We start from the raw sequence: 26,434 nt of genomic DNA, 5'->3' as shown, positions 1-26,434 counted from the left end.
GCGCCGGCCCTGCTGCTCATCAGGAAAAGCAGCAGTGTCCGGCAATGGGAGCTGGGGCTGGTGGGCCTGAATCAGGAGAGGGAAAATGGATGGCAGGATGGGGAGAAAGAGGGAAAATGGAAGGATGGGGAGAGAAAGAGGGAAAACAGATGGCAGGATGGGGAGAAAGAGGGAAAATGGAGGATGGGGAGAGAAAGAGGGAAAACAGATGGGAGGAGGGCAGAGAAAGAGGGAAAACAGATGGAAGGATGGCAGAGAAAGAGGGGAGATGGATGAAAAGATGCAGAGAAAAAGGGGAGAGACTGGAAGGATGTGGAGAGAGAAGGGACACTGAACAGAAAAGGGTAGAGAGATAGACACTGGTTAGAAGGAGGGAGAGAGACATTAGATGGAAGGATCAGGAGAGAGGGTAGATGGGTAGAAGGATGGGGAGAGAAAGAGGGAAGACGCTGGATGGAAGGGTAGGGAGAAAGAGGTGACACTGGATGGAAGGATGCAGAAAGAAAGAGGGGAGACACTGGAAGGATGGGGAGAGAAAGAGGAGAGCTGCTGCATGGAAAGGGGGAATAGTGAAAGATTGGAGAATAAGAGGAAGGGGCATGGGGAGAACAAGGGTGAGAAAAAGATGAAAAGCCATAAGTAGATGAAGGAAATTAAAGAATGGATAGTAAGAATGAATTAAATCTGGGCACAGAGAGAGGCAGAAAAATATTGAAGAAAGCAAAGAAAAAGAGAAAAATGACAAATGGCCAGGAAACCCTGGCAGAAGAGTTAAGTGAAAACGAAGGAAAGCAGAATCTAGAGACTGGGAGCAACACAATGAGAAAAAGTAAATGGCCATACAACAAAGGTAAAGAAAATAATTTTATTTTTAATTTAGGATAAAGTAATATGGTGTTAATAAAGTTTCAGAGACCAATACTTCCTTCCTTACGTCAGGAGAGGATACCGTAACAGCATTATACTGACCTGAGGCAGGAGGTTTTGGCCTCTGAAAGCTCACTGAAAAGGATTTGGCTATTAAAAAAATTGTCTGAAATCGGATGCACTGAAAAGCAGCACTTTACCCTGTGTGACAAATGCATCTGAGTGTGACTAAATTTTGCTGGGGGGGGGGGGGGGTAGAGAGAAAATTTTGTGCCCACCCACTTTGGCTTCAGGCCCACCCAAAATTGGCAGTCTGGCTACGCCACTGCAGCTATTCAAGAATGGATGGAGGTGAACAGATTGGCTTTGAATTTGGAATAGACAGAGATAATGGTTGTGGGACGAAAGAAGGATGAAAGATGGCCCAAGTCAGAAGAGGTGTATGGTGTGGAGATGGTGATTAAGAATGAGATGACAATGTTGTGGGTGTTATTGGATGTACATCTTACTATAGAATCTCAGATTAATCATATGATTTTTACATCATTTGCCCAATTACATTTGTTATACCATTTGAAACCAATGTTGGCTTTTTCAGATTTTTGCTTTGTTGTGCAAAGTATGTTGATATCGGGGATAGATTACTGTAATTCTCTGTACTTGGGGGTATCTGCTGTGAGAATCAAAGCATTGCAGATTGTGCAGAATGCTGCAGCAAGGGTGGTTATAGGTCTCTCGTGGTGGGATCATACCACCCCCGCTTTGAAGCAGCTACATTAGTTGCCTGTGCAATATAGAATTCATTTTAAGGTTCTGTATTTTCTACACCAGAATGTGTATGGGAAAGTTGCATGGTATTTTCAATCTGTAATTAAGTTGTTTGTATGTGCTAGGGGCCTGAGATCTGATGATACAAAAAAACTGGCAACTGACTCATTGATAAGCACGCATTATGCTCTTACAAGGGTGGCAGCCTTTTCGGTTGCAACTCTAGGGTTGTGGAATACTCTGCCTAGCTACTCGTGCTGCTACTCTACCAATGCAGGACACAGGGGACTGAGATCTGATGTTACAAAAAAACTGGCAACTGACTCATTGATAAGCATGCATTATGCTCTTACAAGGGTGGCAGCCTTTTCAGGTGCAGCTCCAGGGTTGTGGAATACTCTGCCTAGCTACTCATGCTACTGCACCAATGCAGGACACTTTAAGAAGTTTTGAAGACTCACTTATTTGTTCAGACCTTTTAATATTCTGCAGCTAGACTTTTATAGTTTGATTTGCTATTGTTTTAGGGGACAGTGGGTATTGTAATTGTTTGTTTTATGTGTTTTGATTGTGAATGTTATACTGTTACCCGCTTAGGTTTAAGTGGTTATAAGTTTTATAAATTAAATAAATGCACGTAGTTGGTATCTCAGCGCCTAAAACTATGCATGTCCATTTACACCAATGAAAACATGGTGTAAATCCCGGCACATAGAATTAGGTGCACTGAGCTATATTCTATAATTAAACACATACATTTTGGAATGCCCATTTCCCCACCTATAACCATGCCCTTTTTGCCTGCACGCATTAAAATTTAGGCACAGTACATTATAGAATATGCTTAGCGATTTGTGTGCGTAAATTCTAATTATTGTCAATTAGTGCTCATTATTGCTTCTTAAGTGCTGTTAACACTGCTGATTGGCTAGTTAAGCCAATTAAGTTACATGTGTATTTACAGAATCTGCTTGGATTTCAGCATGGCTCGCTAGATGCGCTATATAGAATCCGGGGGACAGTGTTGCTGTAGCTGTCTAAGTCCATAGTGATTGTTCTGATACATCCCTGTTGAGAATAAGTAAAAAGAGAGAATAAGTAAAAAGAGACAGAATAAAAGAGTAGATAAATAGTCTTAAATCTAAATCCTACTGCAAAATGATTTTTTTTAAACCCACATTTTTCTCTACCAAGACACCTGAAGACTCAAGGGTATTCCCCCGCTCCCCCCCCCAAATGCTTTAAAATATATTGCAAGGCTCCGCTTAACACAATACTATCTCTGCTTCAGGAAGCAGGTGAAAGCTTGGTTCTTCATTCAACCAGGCCTTTAATGGAAAAAGTAACTAATGTGTTAGTCTCACACACACACAAGGAGTGACACGGGCTGCACATACTGCAGTAGGACATGTTTATCCACTCCTACCCTCCTCCTAACCATCTCTCTGACCTCATGTGCAACTTTCTTTAAATTAGTCACCTTACTTTCTAACACTTCTTACTCTCTTACCTATCTTACTCTCTTACCTATCTGTATGTTCCATCTTTGCTTATACCCTTTACTGTCAATTAAAATGTTTTATTATGTATTGTGTTGACATTGTAAGTAGTATACTATCCACCTTATAATTGAAAGAGAAAAACGCCTAGATTTCGACCCAAATCGGGAGATAGACGTTTATCTCACAAAAACGAATAAATCGGTATAATGGAAAGCCGATTTTGGACGTTTTCAACTGTACTCCATCGCGGAAGCGTACAAAGTTGACGGGGGCGTGTCGGAGGCGTGGCGAAGGTGGAACTGGGGCGTGGTTATCAGCCGAGGAGAGATGGGCGCCTTTCGCCGATAATGGAAAAAAAGTATGCGTTTGTAGCTAGAATTTAGGGCACTTTTCCTGGACCCTGTTTTTTCACGAATAAGGCCCCAAAAAGTGCCCTAAATGACCAGATGACCACTGGAGGGAATCGGGGATGACCTCCCCTGACTCCCCCAGTGGTCATAAACCCCCTCCCACCTCAAAAAATGATGTTTCACAACTTTTTATTTTCACCCTCAAATGTCATACCCACCTCCCTGGCAGCAGTATGCAGGTCCCTGGAGCAGTTGTTAGGGGGTGCAGTGGACTTCAGGCAGGTGGACCCAGGCCCATCCCCCCCTACCTGTTACAATTGTGCTGCTTAATGCTTAGTCGTCCAACCCCCCCAAACCCACTGTACCCACATGTAGGTGCCCCCCTTCACCCCTTAGGGCTATAGTAATGGTGTAGACTTGTGGGCAGTGGGTGTTGAGGGGGATTTGGGGGGCTCAACACACAAGGGAAGGATGCTATGCACCTAGGAGCTCTTTTACCTTTTCTTTTGTTTTTGTAAAAGTGCCCCCTAGGGTGCCCGGTTGGTGTCCTGGCATGTGAGGGGGACCAGTGCACTACGAATCCTAGCCCCTCCCACGAACAAATGCCTTGGATTTATTCGTTTTTGAGCTGGGCGCTTTCATTTTCCATATAATCACTGAAAAACAAAAACGCCCAGCTCACAAATTGTCGAATAAAACATGGACGTCTATTTTTTTCGAAAATACGGTTCGGTCCGCCCCTTCACGGACCCATTCTCGGAGATAAACGCCCATGGAGATAGACGTTTTCGTTCAATTATGCCCCTCCACGCCATACTTTGTATTGTTATTTTAATATTTTTTCTGTTGAAATTGTCTATTGCTTATGTTCGGTTTATTCTTATTGTACACTGCCTTGAGTGAATTCCTTTGGTAAATAAATCCTAATAAATAAATTAAATAACATAAACTACATCTTACATTTATTCATAATCTAAGCGTGTATTGCCATCTGGTGGATTCTTTTGGAAAGCTGGCTTCAGAGAGGGTTCAACAGTTCTCTTTGAAGGATCCTCCTGCAAAGAAACAAACCAATCATGTTAGGGGAAACCAGCTGCTTGCTTTGATAAGAGCTGGTGTTTTTCCTTTTCGAGGCTTGACTAGCTCTGCAAGTTTCTTAAGCGGGCATCTGAAATCATTGTGATGGCAATTTATGGTAGGGATGTGCAGTCCTTTTGCTTTATTTTCTGAATGAAATGACAGGACCAAAAAAAAAAAGAATTGCAATTAGTGTGAACTAAAACAAACAGGCAATACTGAGTGGTGGTGGTGGTTGAATTTTTAAAAAAGTGCTAAATATACACAAAGGGGTACATAAGAACATAAGTGTTGCCATACTGGGGCAGACTGAAGGTCCATCAAGCCCAGTATCCTGTTTCTAACAGTGGCCAATCCAGGTCAAAAGTACCTGACAAGATCCCAGAACAGTAAAACAGATTTTATGCTGTTTATCCTAGAAATAAGCAGTGGATTTTCCCCAAGTCCATCTTAATAATGGCTTATGGACTTTTCTTTTAGGAAATTATCCAACCCTTTTTTAAACCCTGCTAAGCTAACTGCTTTTACCACATTCTCTGGCAACGAATTCCAGAGTTTAAATACACATTGAGTGAAGATATATTTTTTCCAGTTTGTTTTAAATTTACTATTTAGTGGCTTCATTTCGTGCTCCTAGTCCTAGTATTTTTGGAAAGAGTAAATAAATGATTTGCGTCTACCCGTTCCACTCCAATCAGTATTTTATACACCTCTATCATATCTTCTATACAGATCACTAAAGGTTAGGCACAAAAAAACTGGCTGCTAATCTAGAATTTTATAATGGCAGCGATTCATGCTAAATCTGTTATAGAATACTAGTGTAAATCTACAGTTAAGCACCAAACTTAGGCACCATCACTTATGGTGACACCTAAATGCAGCAATTGGGCAAGTAAATGCAAGTATTCTATAAGGCGCACACAAGAATACTGGGAATGCCCATGACATGCCCCTACTCCCCCTACCCCCACATTAATGCCCCTTTTGTATTCGCATGCTAGGGAAGTTAGCCGCACTATATACAGAATAGAGGTGTAAGTCTATTATGCACACAACAGCAAATTAAAAGCAGGACGCCGGCAAAAGAATCGGTTGGAATGCTAGATGACCGAGGAGTAAAAGGGGCAATCAAGGAAGACAAAGCCGTAGCGGAAAGATTAAATTAATTCTTTGCTTCGGTCTTCACCGAGGAAGATTTGGGAGTGATACCGGTGCCAGAAATGGTATTCGAAGCTGACGAGTCGGAGAAACAATGAATTCTCTGTAAAACTGGAGGATGTAATGGGGCAGTTCTACAAACTGAAGAGTAGCAAATCTCCTGGACCAGATGATATTCATCCCAGAGTACTGATAGAACTGAAAAATGAGCTTGCAGAGCTATTACATAAGTACATAAGTATTGCCATACTGGGAAAGACCAAAGGTCCATCAAGCCCAGCATCCTGTTTCCAACAGTGGCCAATCCAGGTGATAAATACTTTGCAAGATCCCAAAAAAGTACAAAACATTTTATACTGCTTATCCCAGAAATAGTGGATTTTCCCCAAGTCCATTTAATAATGGTCTATGGACTTTTCCTTTAGGAAGCAGTCCAAACCTTTTTAAAACTCTGGTAAGCTAACCACCTTTACCACATTCTCTGGCAATGAATTCCAGAGTTTAATTACATGTTGAGTGAAGAAATATTTTCTCCGATTCATTTTAAATTTACTACATTGTAGCTTCATCGCATGCCCCCTAGTCCTAGTATTTTTGGAAAGTGTAAGGAATACTGGATGAAACTGAAAGAAGCCAAGAGAGAGATACGTCTGGCGAAAGCGCAAGCGGAAGAACAAAGGGCTAGAAATGTAAGGAGGGATGGCAAAAATTTCTTCAGGATTATTAGTGAAAGGAGAATGACTAAAAAGGGAATTGTGAGACTGAAAGATGCTGCGAACTGCTAAGTAGATAATGATGAAGAAAAAGCAAATTTGCTAAATAGATACTTTTGTTCTGTTTTCACAGAAGAAAATCCTGGAGAAGGACCACGATTGACTGGCAAAAGTACATATGAGAATGGAGTGGATATAGCTCCGTTTGTGAGGGGGCAAGGCAGGCGGTAGGGGGGGGGAAAGCGGGGCGGCACTCAAAATGTACCCCCAACCTCGGGTTCTGGGCCCCTCCCACTGTGAGGTCTGGCTACACCCCTGATACAAACTTTGGGCTCCTTTTACAAAGTGGTGCTACCGATTAGCGGTGTGCAGAACTCGAAAAAAACCATTCAATTCCCATGGGCTTCTTTGCATTCAAAACACGCTAATCGATAATGCCACTTTATAAAAGGAGTCCTTAGATTGTAAGCAATGTTCCCTCTAAGCTGTGTTAAGCACATGGGCCAGAAAGGGAGCGCATATGTCTATAACTGTGTGCACAAAATTATTTCTGGATTCTTTAATGTGAACATAGGCTATACCGAGGGGCGATCTGACCACTTAAGCCCAGAGGCTCTCCCCCTCCCTGCACACTACAGCCCCCCAAGCCTCAGTGGGACCCTTCCCGGTCCCACCTTGAAGGGCCATGCTGGTCTAGAGTCTCTGCGGGGCAGAAAACAACACTCTTTCCTGCCTGGTGCCACCATGTTTTAAAAATGGCTGCCGAGACTCCCTGTGGCAGTCTCACAGGACTGTCAAGACCCATGAGACTACCACGGGAAATCTTGGCACCCATTTTAAAAACATGCAGTGCTGGGCAAAATAGGCACTAGAACCAGGAAGGGCCCACTGAGGCTCGGGGGACTGTAGTTTGCAGGAGGGAGGGTGGCAGCTGCGGCAGTAGTGGGGCTGTAGTATTTAGGGGAGGGTGGTGGTAGCAGTGCAGCAATGGGGGAGGGATAGTGGCTAGAGGGGGCCCAATGACCCTTACTGCCCGGGGGCCCAGGGCCCACTGAGGCTCGGGGGACTGTAGTTTGCAGGAGGGAGGGCGGCAGCTGTGGCAGTAGGGGGGGGGGCTGTAGTATTTGGGGGAGGGTGGTGGCAGCAGTGCAGCAATGGGGAAGGGATAGTGGCTAGAGGGGGCCCAATGACCCTTACTGCCCGGGGGCCCAGGGCCCACTGAGGCTCGGGGGACTGTAGTTTGCAGGAGGGAGGGCAGCAGCTGCGGCAGTAGGGGGGCTGTAGTATGTGGGGGAGGGTGGTGGCAGCAGTGCAGCAATGGGGAGGGGCAGTGGCTATAGGGGGCCCAATGACCCTTACTGCTCGGGGGCCCAGATCACTGTCAGTCTGCCCCTGGCTATACTGCACACAATCAAGCTGAGGCTGAAAACTTGCACACAAAATGTTTTGCATGTGCATATGGGTCAACAAAAATTGGAGAGAACATCAACTTTAAGCCCTTTGGGACAGAAAAATACTTTACTGTACCAAAATTGATAAAGATGTGAACTAAATCCATATAAATTAAACCACCCTTTCCCATAATAGTGTAACTATTTTCTTACATCGAAAGCAAATTAGTATCATTATACCTTTTTCTTTATTGTTTTGGTGAACATTGGAAGTCTTGTTTTTTCAATGTAGCGACCGAGTCCCTGTTTCCAAAGCTCTGGTATAGACAGATATTTGGAGATAAATTTTAAAGTCATATTGCATGAAAAAGTACAATAACATTACAGTTCAATCTGTAAACAAAGGGAAAAAAAGACCAGTTTGTTTCAGGAGAAATCTAGAAATGGCACGGTGCTAGATATAGGGCTAGGTTCGGTAAACAGCGGCTAAAAAATAGGTGCAGAACCCCCCACTTAAACGTATTCTATAAGCCACACCTAAAGTTCAGAATGGTTTATAGAAAAGCAATTAAGTGTTATGGTCATGCTTAGATTTAGGTGTGACTATTTACACCAACAGAAACGTTATGCAAATGCCTGGGCCTAAATTTACACGCAGAACACCCTTATTCGGTAATTACTACTACTACTACAAATCATTTCTATAGCGCTACCAGTCATACACAAACACACATAACTCAAAACCGCTCCTATTCTGCCCTGAAACGCCTATGACCGCCCCCTTTCCATGCTCCCTTTTCAGGTCATGCGTAAATGTGAGGTGCATAACATCCAATTAAATCTAATTAGTGCCAATAATTGCTTGTGAAAAAGCCAATTACTGGCACTAATTGGCTTGCTATTCAATTAAATTCCACGTGCAAATCGGAACCGCACCTAAATTTTCGGCAATCTTTATAGAATAAGGGGAATAATGAATGCACACATTTCTGAATGTAGAATCATCCAGTCTCCAAGGATCTGGAAGATAAGAGATAGAATGGCATTTCAGATTCTGCAAGTGAGTGACTTCTTTGCAGAATATAAAACATGCAGCTGTTTACAGAGGATTTACAGTATAGCTGGAGTGAATCAATTATATTAATCAACTAGCACCAGGGGACCATATAACATACAAAAAAATACCCCCGCCCCCCCCCCCAAAAAAATATATAAGAATCTATTTAAAAGTACTGTCCCAATTGCAAATGCCCATATCAAAAATATCCACCAATAAGAATAAAATAAAATCTTCTGAAAATACTGTTGCTGCGAAATAGGATTATAATACAGATGGATAGATGCAAACAAGATGTTCTCCTGAGCACAGTCTGAGGCTTCTCTCATATTCCCGTAGTATAAACCACCCAACCAAACCATGTTTTGCAAACAATAAGCTGTATTAGGGGTTCATTTAAAATAAATCTAACAGAAGATGTAAAAATCCCCTCCCCCCAACCAGAAAAAAAATATAGGCAAAGTACAAGATAGTCCAGGGCTGGCTTTTGACTACACTGACCCAGAGCTTAAGTCACAGGTGGGTGGAGCTAAGCACAGACAGCTGCAACTGCAGCCAACCAGCAGGGACGGCTCCACCCAGATCCTCTTTAGATTCCAGGAGACAGGATGAATGACTGGCATCCTTCAACCTCCCCCACCCCAGTTGACTATGGGCTGAAGGGACTGGGAGGATGACAGTGTTTCCATGCTTCTCTAATGTAGCCATTCAAGTGTGGATACTTTGAATGGCATGGCCCCTAATATAAGGGGCTGAAAGTTCTGTAGGGTATAGGCTCCCTAGCCCACAGTTACTTCATAAGTAAGTATTGCCATACTGGGAAAGACCATCAAGTCTCTCTTTCTTCCCAACTACTCCCATCTGCTGCCACATTCTGCAGCTGACCCAGCACACTGATTTCTTGATAGAAAAGCAGCAACATTCCCCCTTAAAAAAGTAAATCACCCCCCCCCCTCCTAAAAAAATCATCTTGGTCATAATATCATTTGAACTCATTAGCTGCTTGCAAATGCTGCAGTTTGCAAAAAGAAATCCCAGTTCTAGGCAACTAAGCATTACACAACACTCAGTAACTCTTACTCCAGTGCTCAGTTTGAGGTGGAAAACCTTTTGCTTCATGGAGATAATCCCAGTGACTTGTAATGGTGCTTTTTCCAGACGATGCATGCTGAAACAAATATTCTTTATCTGGATATACAAGTCTTGCAATCTGATGCTCTAGTCTTATTGGAAAATATCTTTCATCTTTCACATAACAGATAGGAACATCATTTAAACCTAGGCAGGAAAAGAAGGAACAGATGTTCACAATTACATCCTAGCTGGCAATTTTCAAAGCAATTTACATTAACCTCCGGATTCTATATATGGCGCCCATAATTGCATACCGAAATTTGGCACACGTCAGGTGTATTCCATAATTGCATGTGGAACTTAATTGACAAATGAGCAGTTAATTGTCAATAATTGGGTGCTAACAATTATTGGTAATAACCGGCAACAATTTGGATTTACGCGTGCATCTCGCTAGGTGCTATTCTATAAACATGTGCATGTAAATCTTTTAGCGAGCAACTGAAAAGGGGTGTGGCCATGGGAGGAGCATGGGTTGGTCAGGGGCATTCACTAAAGATGCGCATCATATTATAGAAATTGCGGGATCTGTGCCTAATTTACCCATGAGGCTTTACCCCAGGTTTCAGTTGGTGTTAATCCTCACCCCTAAAACTGGGCACAGATCCCGGCGCTGAGCGCTATTCTATAACTGACATCCAACTTTGATCATCATTTATAGAATAACTCCTAGTGCTTATTTTTTAGGGGGGGGGCCCAAATTTGAGCGTCATTTATAAACTTTAGTCTCATGTGGATAAACATGGTTTTACTTGCATTTAATTGGCTATTTGAAGGGATTTTGGATTTAGCTCATGCCTTTTTAGAGGTACTTCAAGGTAAATTACATTTAGCAGGGGTGGCCCCACCATTGGGTCACCTGAGACGGGGGCCTCAGAAATCACTCTTCAGGAGTGGCATCTCAGGGAGTGGCATCTCCCCCTTCGTGGCATTTTACCTCATCACGGTGATGTTCCAAACCCGTCAGCGGCAGCAATTCCCATATGCTGCCCCGCTGCCACCGGCAACCGCCTCTTCCCTTTAATGTGGCTGCCTCTCTGATGTAACTTCCTGTTTCGTCAGGCAGCTGCAGTAAAGGGAAGAAGTGGGTGCCAAAGGCGGCAGGGCAGCGTATGGGAATCGCTGCCGCTGCCGAGTTTAGAACATGATGAGGTAAATACCACCCGAGGAGAACCTGGTTCAATTCTTACTGCAGTTCCTTGTGACTCTGGGCAAGTCACTTAACCCTCCATTGCCCTGGGTACAAAATAAGTACCTGTATATAATATGTAAACTGCTTTGATTGTAACCACAGAAAGGTGGTATATCAAATCCCATCCCCTTTCCCTTTTATTTATCAAAGACTGATGTTTTATGGCAAATTTAAAAGTGGGGGAACTGTCGCTTTAACTTGCCCCTTCACATATTTAGCTTCCTTCCCCACCACCCCCACCCCAAATATTTCTGTCTAGAGATACCACTGACAATGCCCTTGGATAATTCCAATGTTAGTCCAGGGACACCACAATCCACAAAGAATCTATATGACAGGATGAACTATTAATACATTTGCATGAATAGAAATGTGTAAAAACATAACATCCCTCAACTGATTCACACCTGTAACCCTTTCTAGAAAAAATGCCACTTCAGGAGAGATTTCCAAGTATTTGCTACTCCTCTTCACTTGTTTTACTGAGACATTTCACCCCTCTCAAGCATAGCATTGTGTAAATAATGAGGGCTTCCAGCATGTCTGAGCATGACAGTGGATGACTTTATGCTGCTTAGGAAGTCTGGCTCCTGGGCTGCTGCTTACATGTGGAGCATGGCTTCATCACAGCAGGGGACCTGGATTCCTTTCTGCTAGATCTGCAGTGGTAGGACAGCTCCATCATCCCATATCTTGTTCACAATCCAGTGACCTGCAAACATGTGCTCAGCTTGCATCCAACTTTCTTGCTGGCTACACATGTTGAAAGCTAACCTCTGATCTCAACCAGAATAGGGGTTTCTGTTTTTAATTAGGTATCAGTTAGTTTTAACAGTGTCAAGTTGAAAAGAAATCCAGGTTCTGCATTGCTAAGGTTAAGACACTAAATCAGGTGTGGATGTTATTCAAAAATACTATCTTGGAAGCCCAGTCCGGATACATTCCATGTATTTGCAAAGGTGGAAAAAAGAGAAAACGACAGCCAGCATGGTTAAAAGGTGAAATAAAAGAGGCTGTTACAGCCAAAAGATTGTCCTTCAAACAATGGGAAAAGGACCCAAATGAAGAAAATAAGAAGCAACATAAGTGTTGGCAAGTCAGATGCAAGGCATTAATAATGAAGGCTAAAAGAGAATATGAAGAGAAACTTGCCGCAGAGGCTAAAACTCACAGTAACAAACTTTTCAGGTACATCAGAAGCAGAAAGCCTGTGAGAGAATCCATGGGACCATTAGATCACGAAGGAGCAAAAGGGGTGCTCAGGGAAGACAAGACCATAGTGGAGAAACAATGAATTTTTTGCTTCTGTCTTTACAGAAGAAGATGTAAGAGATCTGCCTGTACTGGAAATGGTTTTCAAGGGTGATGAGGAGGAACTGAAAGAAATCTCAGTGAACCTGGAAGATGTACTGAGCCAAATTGACAAATTAAAGAGCAGTAAATCACCTGGACCGGATGGCATACATTCAAGGGTACTCAAAGAACTCAAGCATGAAATTGCTGATCTGCTGTTAGTAATATGTAACCTGTCATTAAAATCATCAGTATTATGGTGCCAGGCAAAATAGTAGAAACTATTATACCATCTATCAAACAACTATTAATTTCTTATCATCAGTCTTTATTTTACATTTTAATCCTTATTGTCACAAATATTGTTCCTTTCAATGCTGTTATTATTTTATAAATCATTCACACAAATCCTCACTCGTATCACTTTTATTCCTTCCCATTTATTCTTTTTATAAAATATACTATTTTCTTCACTACAAGCAACAGTCCATGTTGTTATTAACGTCTTTCAATCAAGACACACATTTCTTAATTCACAAGGATATCATCTGTATAACACTTAATTGTGTATTTAGTCCATAGATCTTTGCTCTCTCTATTTTAACCTAGCACTGTTTCGTATGTTTGTCATAAAGTCAGATCTTCGTCTTCACATTAAGTGCAGTATTCCGCCTTTCATCTCCATAACGTTATCATCTTCTTATAGTTCTCATACTACGTGCATATAATTCTTCAGTGACATCCAAAAGCAACAACAGGTGACTGTGCATTCATAATCTCCTTAAATATTGATACTTATTGATGTCGCTGTTGCCTATACTGTGTTTACTGTGACCCTACATGTACATGTTTCGCCATTACAGTGTCTTCAGGGGTCAATCATTCTAAATAAAACCGCAAAGATAGCGTCCAAATTAACCACTACATCCTTATTCTACAGTTGTAATTACCCTTTAGACAAATTAATATTCCTTACCGGCTACAAAAGGCCGTTGGGTCTCCATACCACACCAATCTCGTGGAACCGTCAAAGCGACGCCCACGGATGGAGTGGTTCAGGAAATCGGAGCTTTTAAACACCATCAATCATAAGCTCAACCAATCGATTTCTTTATTGAGACCCTGCGGGATTACCGTATTCCACTAGAAAATCAACCTCTGCTCTTTCCTTAGTAACATACGGGAAATGTTACCTCTATGGGTTTTAATTTGATACAGAACAACAAAACATAGTTCCTGTACTACATGCTGCTTCTGTGCCCAGTGGGAGACCAAAGGAGCATCCATGTGACCAGTTTGCAAGTTACTTAAATGTTGAGCCACCCGCTTTTTAAATTATTGTGTGGTTTGGCCAGTGTACCAAAGATTTTAATCATAAGCATCTTGCATAAAGCAAATGCAAGTGGCAGAATAAAGATAAAATGATCAACGTTTCTGGTCCCCTCACCTGTAAATACCACCAGGCAGTAGTATAAGATCTTTTGTTTTCTCAGCTACCCATTTTTTATTTTTTTGCTTCTTGTCAGCATTCAGCTCAAACAGAATAAGCCTCTAAATAGGACTAGAGTGCCATGAGCCTTCATTTAAATCTATCTGGGGAGTTTTCTTCAAGTTTATCTTTCCTCCCAGTTTACTTTAGTACAGTTGCTGTAGCGACAGTCCTCTGTCAGGGATCTGACTCGGGGGCTCTTTCTAAAATCCTGCAGTCATGACTCTTGTATCTACCCACTAGGTGACACTGTTGCACAATGACTGTGACTCCCCATGCTTGCAGGGGCTGTGAAGATTGCACCTTCCCAGGTCAGCCAGGGATGAGGGTGCTGTGGAGACAAAGTTTTCTAATATGTTTTGAGATGTGATGCAATGTATTAGCTGGTTTTTTAATCTTCTCCAATCCTATGTATACCCCCAACTGTACAGATAAGTACATAACTATTACCATACTGGGAAAGACCAAAGGTCCATCAAGGCCAGCATCCTGTTTCCAACAGTGGCCAATCCAGGTTACGAATACCTGGCAAGATCCCATAAAAGCTCAATACATTTTAAGCTGCTTATCCCAGAAATAAGCAGTGGATTTTCCCGAAGTCCATTTTAATAATGGTCTATGGACTTTTCCTTTAGGAAGCCGTCCAAATCTTTTTAAACCCCACTAAGCTAACTGCCTTTATCACATTCTCTGGCAACAAATTCCAGAGTTTAATTACACGTTGAGTGAATAAAAATTTTCTCCAATTCATTTTAAATTTACTACTTTGTAGCTTCATTTAAATCCCCTAGTCCTAGTATTTTTGGAAAGAGTAGACAGACGCTTCATGTCTACCCTTTCCACTCCACTCATTATTTTATAGACCTCTATCATATCTCCCTTCAGCCGTCTTTCCTCCAGGCTGAAGAGCCCTAGCCGCTTCAGCCTTTCCTCATAGGGAAGTCGTACCATCCCCTTTATAATTTTCATCACTCTTCTCTGCACCTTTTCTAATTCCACGATATCTTTTTTGAGATGCGGTGACCATCTCAGATGCTGCAAAATATTATAGAATAAGGGAAAGACTGAATTTGATTGTGTTTCTGAAAGGTGCCATAGTAGATGAATACAATATAAGGTACCATGAGATCTTTTTATGTAAAATAATTGCAGTACCTATGCTTAGTAATACCGCTTAGAAATTTGTTATTATTTGTGGTATATCAAATAAAGGTGAAATGTGAATTATGAATTGTGGTAAGCATAGTGAGGGTACAATATTAGACCAGTGGGCTACCTTTAATATGATACACTCTCTTTGGATGTGGAATGTTCCTGGATAAATAGTGGCCTTCTTCAGGTATTGCTAAAGAAGGGATACGCAGTCTACTGGGCAGTAAGAACTGGTGGTTTGTTTGTGCAAATGACTTCTTAGGACAGGTCTGGGATCTGATGTTCATCTTCCGTAGCTTTTCCAGTTGTTCTGGCTTTCATGCACTTTGGATTCTCCAACAATGGGAGCTCAAGGCAGAAGAACAGAAAAATCCTAAGAACAAAGAATAAAATCATCTAAAGACACGTGGATGTTAGATACATTAGTACATCCCTATGAACTCCTTAATACTGCAATAAGACAAGGCACATCCTAGTAGAAAAAGTAAATTCAGACAATAGAAATGAAAAGAATAGCTGTTCTACAATGTAAGATGATTTACATCCCACTTATTTCTATGATTATTCTAAATATACTCCATCAAGAATGGGGATCAATATTATAATCATCTTTACTGTATAATAGGACATTTTGGAACACCCATGGAATACCAATTTCCCCACCCATAACCATGCCCCTTTTTGGCTCTGCACATTAGAATTTAGGCGCTGAGTGTTACAGAATATGCTTAGCGAGATATATGTAAATTCCAATTATTGCCAATTAGTGCTTATTATCGTTTGTTAAGTGCTGTTAAAAATGCTAATTGGCTTGTTAAGCCAATTAAGTTATGCACATTGTTATATAATTGGATTTCTGCATAGAATGCATGTAAAGTTTAATTAAATCCAATTAGCTCCAAAAATTGCTTAAGATCTCAATTATCAGTGCTAATTGGCTCATCATTCAATTAAATTGTGCGTGCAAATTGGGTATATGTCCAAATTTGCACTCACAATTTTAGTGCTTTTAATAGTTCGTAAGGCAAATATTAAATTTAATTGGACTAGACATTATAAAGAACTTGTTTTTTTTGTTACATTGGTACCCTGTGCTTTCCCACTCATGGCAGGCTCAATGTGGCTTACATATTGTATACAGGTACTTATTTGTACCTGGGGCAATGGAGGGTTAAGTGACTTGCCCAGAGTCACAAGGAGCTGCCTGTGCCAGAAGTGGAAATTGAATTCAGTTCCTCAGGACCAAAGTCCACCACCCTAACCACTAGGCCACTCCTCCACTTTGGCAGCAAAGGGGTTAATGTTGTTATCTGCCAAGTTCTTGGTCATATTTCTTAAACCAAGCTTGAAATAGATCCAAGTCGTGTGTGCTGAGGAGATCTCAATGAAAGATTCATGTATAATAATGTTACCTGAAACTACAGTTCTCAGGTAATGATAGCTCTCTTTAGTTATAGGGAAACGTTTAGCTAGCAAGGTCTATGTGTTACAAGTCCTTTTAGGCAAAGCATTAAACATGCACACTGACAAAAGATGTAATGGGATTTCAGTGCATCCTTGCCCTCTTTCTTACATTTAGAGTGAGCATTCCAAAGAGAGAGAAAAAAAAACCTAATCAAATTAGGGGCATTTGTCATATCCTCCAGAGACATGAAAACAATGAACTTTGGCCTCAATATGCAAAAAAGCTGCACTCCAAAATTTAGACTCTTCAGTTGTGTCTAAATTGGTCTCCTATTTTCAGTGAAACACAGGAGACTAAAGTTTCTGCCAAATATTCACCTAAATTTAGGGGCTTAATATGCTTTATCTAGATTTAGAAGTCCAATTTAAGTGCCTAGTACTGAAAGTCAGTGCTAAGCTCCTATCTTTTTCATCACCTTATATCTGCCCTTGTTGCCACTCACTTTATTTTTTTTTAAGAAGTTAAGTGAAATTTTGAGCATAAATTTAGGACCTCAACTCTAGTAAGAATTTCAGAGAGTCCAATTTAGGAACCAGGGGCTGCAAATACATAATTTGCTTACCTGCATATATATTTTCAAAACTTATACTTGTGGTTTAGGCCATTTAAATCTGTGAACACCTTGATACTATCCATATAAATGTGGACTGGGATAGTGGTGGGATGGAGGCATTCTTAAAATTATGAGGATGGTGACGATATTCAACTATTATCTGGATAAGTTATCCATTTAGTTTAGGCCTGCTCAGTAGAAGATCTAAACCAGAACTTCCCAAACTGTGGGGCCCTTTTACTAAAGGGTTGGCACGGCAACAGGCTTGCTACACACCAATCCTGAGCTAGCGCCGGGCTACTGCAGGAGCCTGGCGGTAGTTCCCTCCCCCAGCATGAACCATTTCCGGTGCTACAAAAATATTTTCTATTTTTGTAGCACTGGTGCTTACCTGGTGATAATCGGGCAGCGCTGCCCGGTTACCACAGAAGCCCTTACCGCCACCTCAATGGGTGGTGGTAAGTGCTTCCCCCAAAATGGCTGTGCGGCAAGTGGTTCACATGTGAAAATGCCACTATTTATATGATTCGATATACCACCTTTCTGTGTTTACAATCAAAGCAGTTTACATATTATATACAGGTACTTATTTTGTACCTGTGGCAATAGAGGGTTAAGTGACTTGACCAGAGTCACAAGGAGCTGCAGTGGGAATTGAACCCAGTTTCCCAAAATCAAAGTCTGCTGCACTAACCACTAGGCTACTCCTCCACTCATAGGTGAAGGTGGATGAGGTGCTTCTAAAATAATGATCATGATATGTTATGACACACATACAGGATTACATTTTATAAATGACGCCTATAAAATTGGTGCTGGAAAAAATAGCGCGTAGTGCTATTCTATAAATGGCGCTTAAAGTTAGGTGTCATTTATAGAATAGCACTTAGTGCCTGGAACCGTGACTACATTTAGGTGTGACCATTTACACCACTGAGACCTTGGTGTAAATCCCTGCGCATGAATTAGATTCGGATCCCTGTTATTCTATAGCAATGCGCATAAATTGTGGGCACGCCACCAATCCACCCATGATCCTCCCATGGCTGTGCCCCTTTTGTGGCCTGCACATAAAATGTATGTGCAGACCCTGCGCCTAAAGTTATATGTGTAAGTTTTAATTAAATCCAATTAGCACTAATGATTGCTTGTTAAGATCTCAATTATCGGTGCTAATTGACTTGTTATTCAATTAAATTGCACATGTAATTTTTAGCAACTTTTTCAGAACTTGGGGGACAGCATGTACATATGTAACTTTACCCAAACTGAGGTGAGGCATTCCTGGAGTCAGGTTTGGGAAGTGTTTACGCAGCTATGTTTGAAAATATATGCCTGATCACTTAAATTCACCCAGAAAAGCCATACATGCCAAAGCACGAGTGTAAAGTACATACATTCCCCGAGAGAACATAAGCACAAACTCTTGTTTTGAAAATTATTCATATAGGGTTATATTCTATATATAGCGCCTGGAAAATCCATGTGGAAAAAAATTCCTCCTATGCATATTCTATAGCATTTCCATATGGTTTACAGAATATGCTTATCACTCATCTGTGTGACTATATTTAATCGCAAGTAATTATGCCAAGTAAAACTTGGTGTGAACACCGGCGCCTAAGTTAGACGCGGAGCAGGTATATTCTATGACCCTACGTGTAAATTTTTAGAACGCCCATGGCCCGCCCATTCCGCGCCCATTCCTCACCCATGGCCACGTCTCCTTTTTGGGAACGCACATTAGAATTGACGCAGACCACATTACAGAATATGCTTAGCGAGTTCTCTGCGTAAGATCTAATTAATGGTAATTAGTGTTGATAATTAACATCCAATTAACAGTGCTGATTGGCTTGTTAATCAATTAGGTTATGTGCATTGTTATGGAACACACTTGGATTTCCACACGGAAATCTAGGCGCGATATATAGAATCTGGGTGAGTGGAGGAGTGGCCTAGTGGTTAGAGTGGTGGACTTTGGTCCTAGGGAACTGGGTTCAATTCCCACTGCAGGCACAGGCAGCTCCTTGTGACTCTATGCAAGTCACTTAACCCTCCGTTGCCCCAGGTACAAATAAGTACCTGTATATAACATGTAAGCCACATTGAGCCTGCCATGAGTGGGAAAGCACAGGGTACAATAAAAAAATATATAAAGCTGTTACATGAATGAAACAGTGTGCTTGCTGTGTTAGTCCACTTTAAAGGTTAGAAATTAAACAAATGAAAATATGGTGTTACCTTTTTTGACAAGCTTCTTCAGGTTGGTTTCCTTCGTTTTGTTTTATTTCTACTTAATATGAATAAAACACAAATAGACAGCCAACCATCACTAGCAGTTTATGGCTAGGAACGCAAAACTAAAACAGCTAACATTGTGAAAAATAGTCTTGTCACATTTTGCTTGTATCTAATTAGATTTGCCTGGAAGGGTGTTCATTAAACATATTCTTTTTTATTACAGACTGAAAGATTTTTTTTCTAAAGATAAAAGAAATTGAATAGTTTTAAAGTACCTGTAAGACACCTTACTTCTCCCAGCTGAAGCTCACTTCTGGAGGTGCTCTAGAGTCAGACAGTAGGTGCCACTCATCACTGGCTGTTGCATCATTTGAGTGTCTGTCTTCCAGGAATAAATGTGTTTTAATGCACTGTATAGCACATGCTGCTGATTTATACCATGGCTTCCTGCAACTATATTGCCTGTAGCAAACTTCACACCACCCACTCTTTACTCCTTCTTCACCTCACTGGCTGTTGGTTGTTAAGATGAACCCAGCATGCTGGTAACAAGCAGACAAAGTTTCAGGGTAAAAGAAAGGACTGTGGATTGACAGAAAAGTGTAATATGATTCACAAGCTCCAACTCCAGCATTTTAATCCCCCACTCATCCCCAGAAGCCACAAATAGGATCTATATTTTTTATTTATTGCATTTGTATCCCACATTCCCCCACCTATTTGCAGGCTCACATAGATTTGTTAACATTGTCATTGCAGGATATAACATAGTAACATAGTAACATAGTAGATGACGGCAGAAAAAGACCTGCACGGTCCATCCAGTCTGCCCAACAAGATAACTCATATTTGCTGCTTTTTGTGTATACCCTACTTTGATTTGTACCTGTGCTCTTCAGGGCACAGACCGTATAAGTCTGCCCCGCACTATCCCCGCCTCCCAACCACCAGCCCCACCTCCCAACCACCGACTCTGGCACAGGCACAGACCGTATAAGTCTGCCCCGCACTATCCCCGCCTCCCAACCACCAGCCCCACCTCCCAACCACCGGCTCTGGCACAGGCACAGACCGTATAAGTCTGCCCAGCACTATCCTCACCTCCCCACCACCAGCCCTGCCTCCCAACCACCGGCTCTGGCACAGACTGTACAAGTCTGTCCAGCACTATCCCCGCCTCCCAACCACCAGTCCCGCTTCCCACCACCGGCTCTGGCACAGACCGTATAAGTCTGCCCAGCCCTATCCCCGCCTCCCAACCACCAGCACCGCCTCCCGATCTTGACTAAGCTCCTGAGGATCCATTCCTTCGGCACAGGATTCCTTTATGCTTATCCCACGCATGTTTGAATTCCGTTACCGTTTTCATTTCCACCACCTCCCGCGGGAGGGCATTCCAAGCATCCACTACTCTCTCCGTGAAAAAATACTTCCTGACACAATAATGTGTGGCGATTCGGAAGGGAAGAAAGAAGAAGGGGAGAGTGGTTAGGGTAGTTATATAAGGTGGGCGTTCATAATTGAGTGGATTGGTGAGGTGACTTAGTGAAGCTATAGGTTCTCATTGTAGGCCTTGTTGAAGAAGAATGTCTTCAGAGATTTTCGAAAGATAGTTGTTTCGTTGATTGCTTTCAGGTCTGTAGGTAATGCATTCCATAACTGCGTGCTCATGTAGGAGAAGGTAGTGGCATGCATCAGCTTGTATTTAAGTCCTTTGCAGCTGGGGTAGTGCAGGTTGAGAAATTTGTGGGATGATCTTGTGGCGTTTCTGGGAGGTAGGTTTACGAGGTTTAGCATGTAGATTGGGGTGTCTGAGTGAATGATTTTGTGTAAGATCATGCAGATCTTGGCTTCCTTCAGTGGGAGCCAGTGAAGTTTCTCTCTTAAGGGTTTTGCACTTTCATATTTAGTTTTTCCAAATATGAGTCTGGCGGCCGTATTCTGGGCAGTTTGGAATTTTTTGATTGTTTGTTCTTTGCACCCGGCGTACAGTGCATTGCAGTAGTCAGTCCAGATGACTAATTACCATTGACTGTACCAGGGTACGGAAGATGTGTCTCAGGAAGAAAGGTTTTACTCTTTTGAGTTTCCACATGGTGTAGAACATCTTTTTCATCGTGTTTTTCACGTGGGTATCAAGAGTGAGGATTCGGTCAAAGGTGACTCCAAGAATTTTCAAGTTTTGTGAGACTGGAATGGAACAGTATGGTGTGGTTATGGTGGAGAAGTTTTTTGTGTTATGTTGTGAGGTGAGTACAAGACATTGTGTTTTTTCTGCGTTAAGTTTTAGTTGGAATGCATTTGCCCAAGTGTACATTGTTTGGAGGCTTTTATATACTCTTATTATTGAAAAAAAAAGTAGGGAAGCATTTAATCTCCCCCCCCCCCCTCCCGCCACCACCAGCACAAACACCTTATCAAACATATAAATGGCAAGTGACCGACTCGCCTGCAAATGTGCAGTAGAGACTTCCATCTCTGTCCCGCCCTCGCGTCAAGACGTGATGACAGAGGGCGGAACAGAGAGGGAAATGGAGTCGGACTGTCGGACGCTGCCGCTGGAGCCTGGAAACGAACATCGTGGGCACCAACCTCTACCCTCTCCCCATCCCCGCCACCGCCGCTCCCGCGCCCCTCCGTATCGGGCCCCCTGCACTGACCTGACAGCGCCTCTGACCTCCGTGTGGAAGTGCTGCAGGCAGCAGCAGAGCAATCTGCTGCTGCCTGCAGCGCTTTCACACGGAGGTGAGAGGCGCTGTCAGGTCAGTGCAGGGGGCCCGGCACAGAAGGGGGAAGGAGCGGCTGCGAGAAGGGTAGCTTTGATTGACTGCACTTTTTTGTCCTTTAGATTGTAAGCTCCTTCGAGCAGGGACTGTCCTCTGTGTTAAATTGTACAGCACTGCGTAACTCTGGTAGCGCTTTATAAATGTTAAGTAGTAGTAGTAGTAGCTGGACATGGGGGGAGGGCAGGGGGGAGAGGGCATGGTTGCTGGACATGGCGTGAGAGCAGGGCAGAGAGGAGGGTTGCTGGACATGGAGGGAGGGCAGGGGAGAGAGCAGGGTTGCTGGACATGGATCGGGGGAGGGGAGATCAGGGGAGAGAGGAGGTTTTCTGCACATGGATGGATGGAGGTGAGAATTATTACATTTTGCAAAACACAAATCTTGCCCGTTTTAACGGGCTTAACGGCTAGTTACAACATAATTCAAAATTCTCAGTTTGAGAGCTCCACTTCTTAAGATCATCTTCTGATTCATTTTTATCTACATATTCTTGTTGATCTCATTTCCATTTGGCTTTACATCCTGTCTTCTCATATGACTCAAAGGCTTTTACTAAAGTGTGCAGGCACACACATCCAATGTGCGTCAAATTAGAACTACTGCCTAGCTACTGCGTTCCCCGGGTGGTAATTCTATTTTTGACGCACAGCAGAAACTATCTATTTTCTACCATGCAGCGCTAACCGGGCAGTAATCGGCAGTGTATGTGCGCTAATGATTATAGGATGGTTAGCGCGTGAGACCTTACTGTTAAGTCAAAGAGTGGCAGTAAAGTCTCAGGCCCAAATTGGCATGTGCTCATTTAAATTTTGCGGCACATCCATTTTCAGCCACAAAAAAAGGCCTTTTTTTGCAAGTGCACTGAAAAATGGAGTTGCGCACATCCAATACACGCACCTACAGCAGCGCAGACCATTTTTCAGTGCGCCTTAGTAGAAGAACCCCAAAGTAACTTAGAACAAAAGTAATAATATCATAAAATATAAAGGAAAAAACCCTAATTACTACAATAATCGAATCTATATATATAATTCTCACCTCCAACGTTCTGTCCTGCCTGGGACCGTGGCTCCTGTGGTCTGCTAGGCACCATCATGAAGTGTGCCCCTCATGCCCCTCCCACCGAGTTCCAGACTCCGCCCTCCCTCCAATTTCAACACCCCCCTTCTGCGTTACGGACCCCTGGACCCCCCCTGCCACGACCCCCTCGACCCCCCTTCCAGATGAAAACACTCCCCCATCGCCATCATTAAATGTGCTGACGGGGGACCCCAACCCCCGACAGCCGAAGTTCTCTTCTCGGCTGCGCCGGGGCGTTCCTTCATGAATGATCAGCTGTTCAAGTTTCTGTGCGTGCATCTGACATCAGATGCATGCACAGAAACTTCAACAGATGATCATTTAGCAAGCAACATGCCGGCACAGACGAAAACAGAACTTCAGCTGTCGGGGGTTGGGGTCCCCTGTCAGTACAGGTACGCGACCGCGGCGGGGGAGTGTTTTTGACGGGAAGGGGGGGTTGAGGGGGTCACGGCAGGGGGGGTCCAGGGGTCCGTAACGCGGAGGGGGGGTGTTGAAATCGGAGGAAGGGGGGAGTCTGGAACTCATTGAGAGGGGCGTGAGGGGGCCTTGAAATGGGTGGGTGGGAGGCCTGTGTGGGTGGGTGGGAGGGAGGGGTCCTTGAACTGGGAGGGAAGGAGGGAGGGAGGAGGGAGGCAGGCCGGCCGGCCGGCCTTGAACTGGGAGGGAGGCCTTGAACTGGGTGGGTGGGAAGGAGGAAGGGAGGGAGGGTGGCCTTGAACTGGGAGGGAGGGTTGCTTTGAAGAGGGTGGGAGGGGGGTCTGGAACTCGGAGGGGACAGAGCGAGACAGCGAGGGAGGGTGGGGGATTGCCTTGCTAGCGCCCGTTTCATTTCATAACGAAACGGGCCTTTTTTACTAGTATACAATAAAACCAATATGTTTCCAAAATTACAAGAGAATCCAAAATGAAACTGCCTATATAACCCGTTTCCCCTCCCCACACACACACTTAAACACACAGAGGATGGAATAAAACAAATCTACAGTATCTACTCTTCCCTCATTAACTAGTACTCTGATAAATTCATGCAGTATACCAATGTGTGAGAATTATAGGAATGCTAACATTTTTTTTCTAGAGGGGAGGTGGTATGGTGATTCCACTGAAAGATCACTAAACATTGTTATATTAGAAGCAGGGAGGGTCAGAGGAGGAGGAAGAGGGTTATACTTTTTTCTGTTTTTGGATGAGGGCTGAAACAGAGTCCACTGGAAGAAAAGCTGAGTAACCATAGCCAGGTCAGACTGTGACCACTTGTGGACACCGCATGCCAACGAGTCTGTGGTAATGACCTAAGTGTGCTTTCCAATGTACTGCATCACAGAAGTTCATGTCTTATTTGCGTGGACTGATGCTGGTCTCTGCTTGGTATAGGAAGGGCCTATGTCAACAAAGATAGTCAATGGTGCCCACACTGGACTGGCAGATAAATGTGAGGGAGCAAGTGGTAGGTGACAGGACATGTAGTGTGGGCATGGAGAAGATTCGCGTAGCCAAATCAAAAGTTAGGGTCCTGCCAGTCTCCTTCCTCCCACTCTAGTGCTGCTAGTCTGCATTATGATCAATCTCTCCCCCCTCCCCCTATTCAGGACATCTATTGCAATTTTCCCTCAATCAGTCCCTCTGTGCCCCTCAGTCCATCTACACCACATTCTTCCGTCCCTACCCTTTTTTCACTTTCCTCTAATTTCTTCCTCTAGTTCCTTGTCCTCTTGCCCCCTCCCTATTTCCTCTGCACTTTTAAAATTTTTTTCTCCTACTCCATAGGTATAATTTCATGTTTTATATTTTGGAGGTAGTGAATTTAAAAGCTGTCTGTCTGCCCCACTCCCTAAATCTTTTTAGCCTGCTCTGCTTCTCATTTCCCCTTAGCTTAACCTTCTATTTCCCTCCACTCCCCAACAAGCTCCAATGCATTTTTCCATTTTCCCTAGTCTGTTGTCCTTCCATGTAGGTTTGGCTCTCCTATCCCTTCGCTGCTTCTCACTCTCCTCTACGGATAAGACTTCATTCCCATGGCAGATTTAACTCATCTTCAATTTATACCTCCCCATTACCCACAGGCTTGGATCATGTCACTGCGCTGCTCTCCCCGGCTCCAAGCACATTCCTGTTTTCTGGGCCTGGTTCACCATTCCCTTTTGCACTGCAGCATTTCCCTTGGAACTCCCAGATTCTAGGACAATGGCAAATGTTGGTAGATGACAGTATATATAAGTGAAACATCAAAGCATTTCAGTGACAGTCTGACAGGATGAGGGTGGGTTAGGTGAGAAACAGGGAGAGTCAGGTGGATGAGGGGCAAGGAGATATACATGGAGATAAGAAGGTGACAAAGCAGTACAATCAAAATCTAAATTAGAAGAATAACGAGTCTGCCATATATACTTCTTAAAGAAAAACTTTTAAATCTAGTTCTATAGTCAGACCTTTAGGATTTACTGTGTTAAACTGGAAAATTAAGCGCTATTCTTGCAACAGAAGGTTATCTATATCTCCCCCTTTCCACTTCGGGATGATTTGTTTAAAAACTAAGAATTTAAGACCTTCAGTCTTGTGGTTGAAGGCATTCCAGTGTGATACTAAAGGATACTAAAGGATTTAGATTTTGATGTTACAAGAACAATAGAGATTAATTTTTATACAATCTTCTTTTTTATTATTATTACTTATTTATTATTCTTTTAACAGTTTGTACACATATATATATTTTGAAAACAAACATAATGATTCTCTTTTGTCCTTAACGTATGTTGTTTCCTTAGATATTTTGTTTATACATATATTACAAATACTCTCTACGTTTTTGGTATATTCTTTTTTATATATACTTTGTACATCCAGTTGTTCATATTCTACTTCACCAGGCGTCTCACTCCTGCCCCTATCGCATATGCGTTGTAAATGCACCCTTGGAACTTAGTTACATCAGTACATACATTAACATAAAGGTATATTTAACAGCCAGGCTCTCCAACTCAGTTTTGATGTCTTAGAGATGATGCTCGTTCAGTAGTGACAGCGTACCATTGAGACAGGAAGTTTACTGACCCACAGCTTGTTCTAGGTAAGTCAGGAGTTTGATTATGAAAACTTGCTATGGCAGAGCACCTATTACGCCGGTTTTAACTTCGCTACTTTAATTTACTGACATTTTCG

The 26,434-nt window shown here is 42.8% G+C and overlaps 1 protein-coding gene across 3 annotated transcripts in view; it reads right to left on the bottom strand.

The window, feature by feature from the left end:
- C2H4orf17 (chromosome 2 C4orf17 homolog) overlaps positions 1–19,902 on the bottom strand; it is a 36,470-nt gene extending 16,568 nt beyond the window's left edge. Inside the window, exons 1-7 of one of the 3 annotated variants that reach the window (XM_030190735.1) lie at positions 19,684–19,902; positions 19,409–19,460; positions 15,271–15,519; positions 9,967–10,164; positions 8,070–8,146; positions 4,448–4,542; positions 2,629–2,703 (exon numbers count right to left, since the gene is read on the bottom strand). In XM_030190735.1, coding sequence (XP_030046595.1) covers positions 4,450–4,542; positions 8,070–8,146; positions 9,967–10,164; positions 15,271–15,433 — 531 coding nt within the window. In that variant the 5' untranslated portion in view covers positions 15,434–15,519; positions 19,409–19,460; positions 19,684–19,902 and the 3' untranslated portion in view covers positions 2,629–2,703; positions 4,448–4,449. Of the gene's footprint in view, positions 1–2,628; positions 2,704–4,447; positions 4,543–8,069; positions 8,147–9,966; positions 10,165–15,270; positions 15,520–19,408; positions 19,461–19,683 lie in introns of those variants that run through there. The other 2 variants (XM_030190733.1, XM_030190734.1) reach the window with 2 other exon arrangements.
- Positions 19,903–26,434: the final 6,532 nt, after the last annotated feature.

This window comes from Microcaecilia unicolor, chromosome 2 (assembly GCF_901765095.1).
Source record: "Microcaecilia unicolor chromosome 2, aMicUni1.1, whole genome shotgun sequence".
NCBI classification, from domain to species: Eukaryota; Metazoa; Chordata; class Amphibia; order Gymnophiona; family Siphonopidae; genus Microcaecilia; species Microcaecilia unicolor.
The sequence above is the reverse complement of the archived record's forward strand: the minus strand, read 5'-3'. Positions and strand labels throughout refer to the sequence as shown.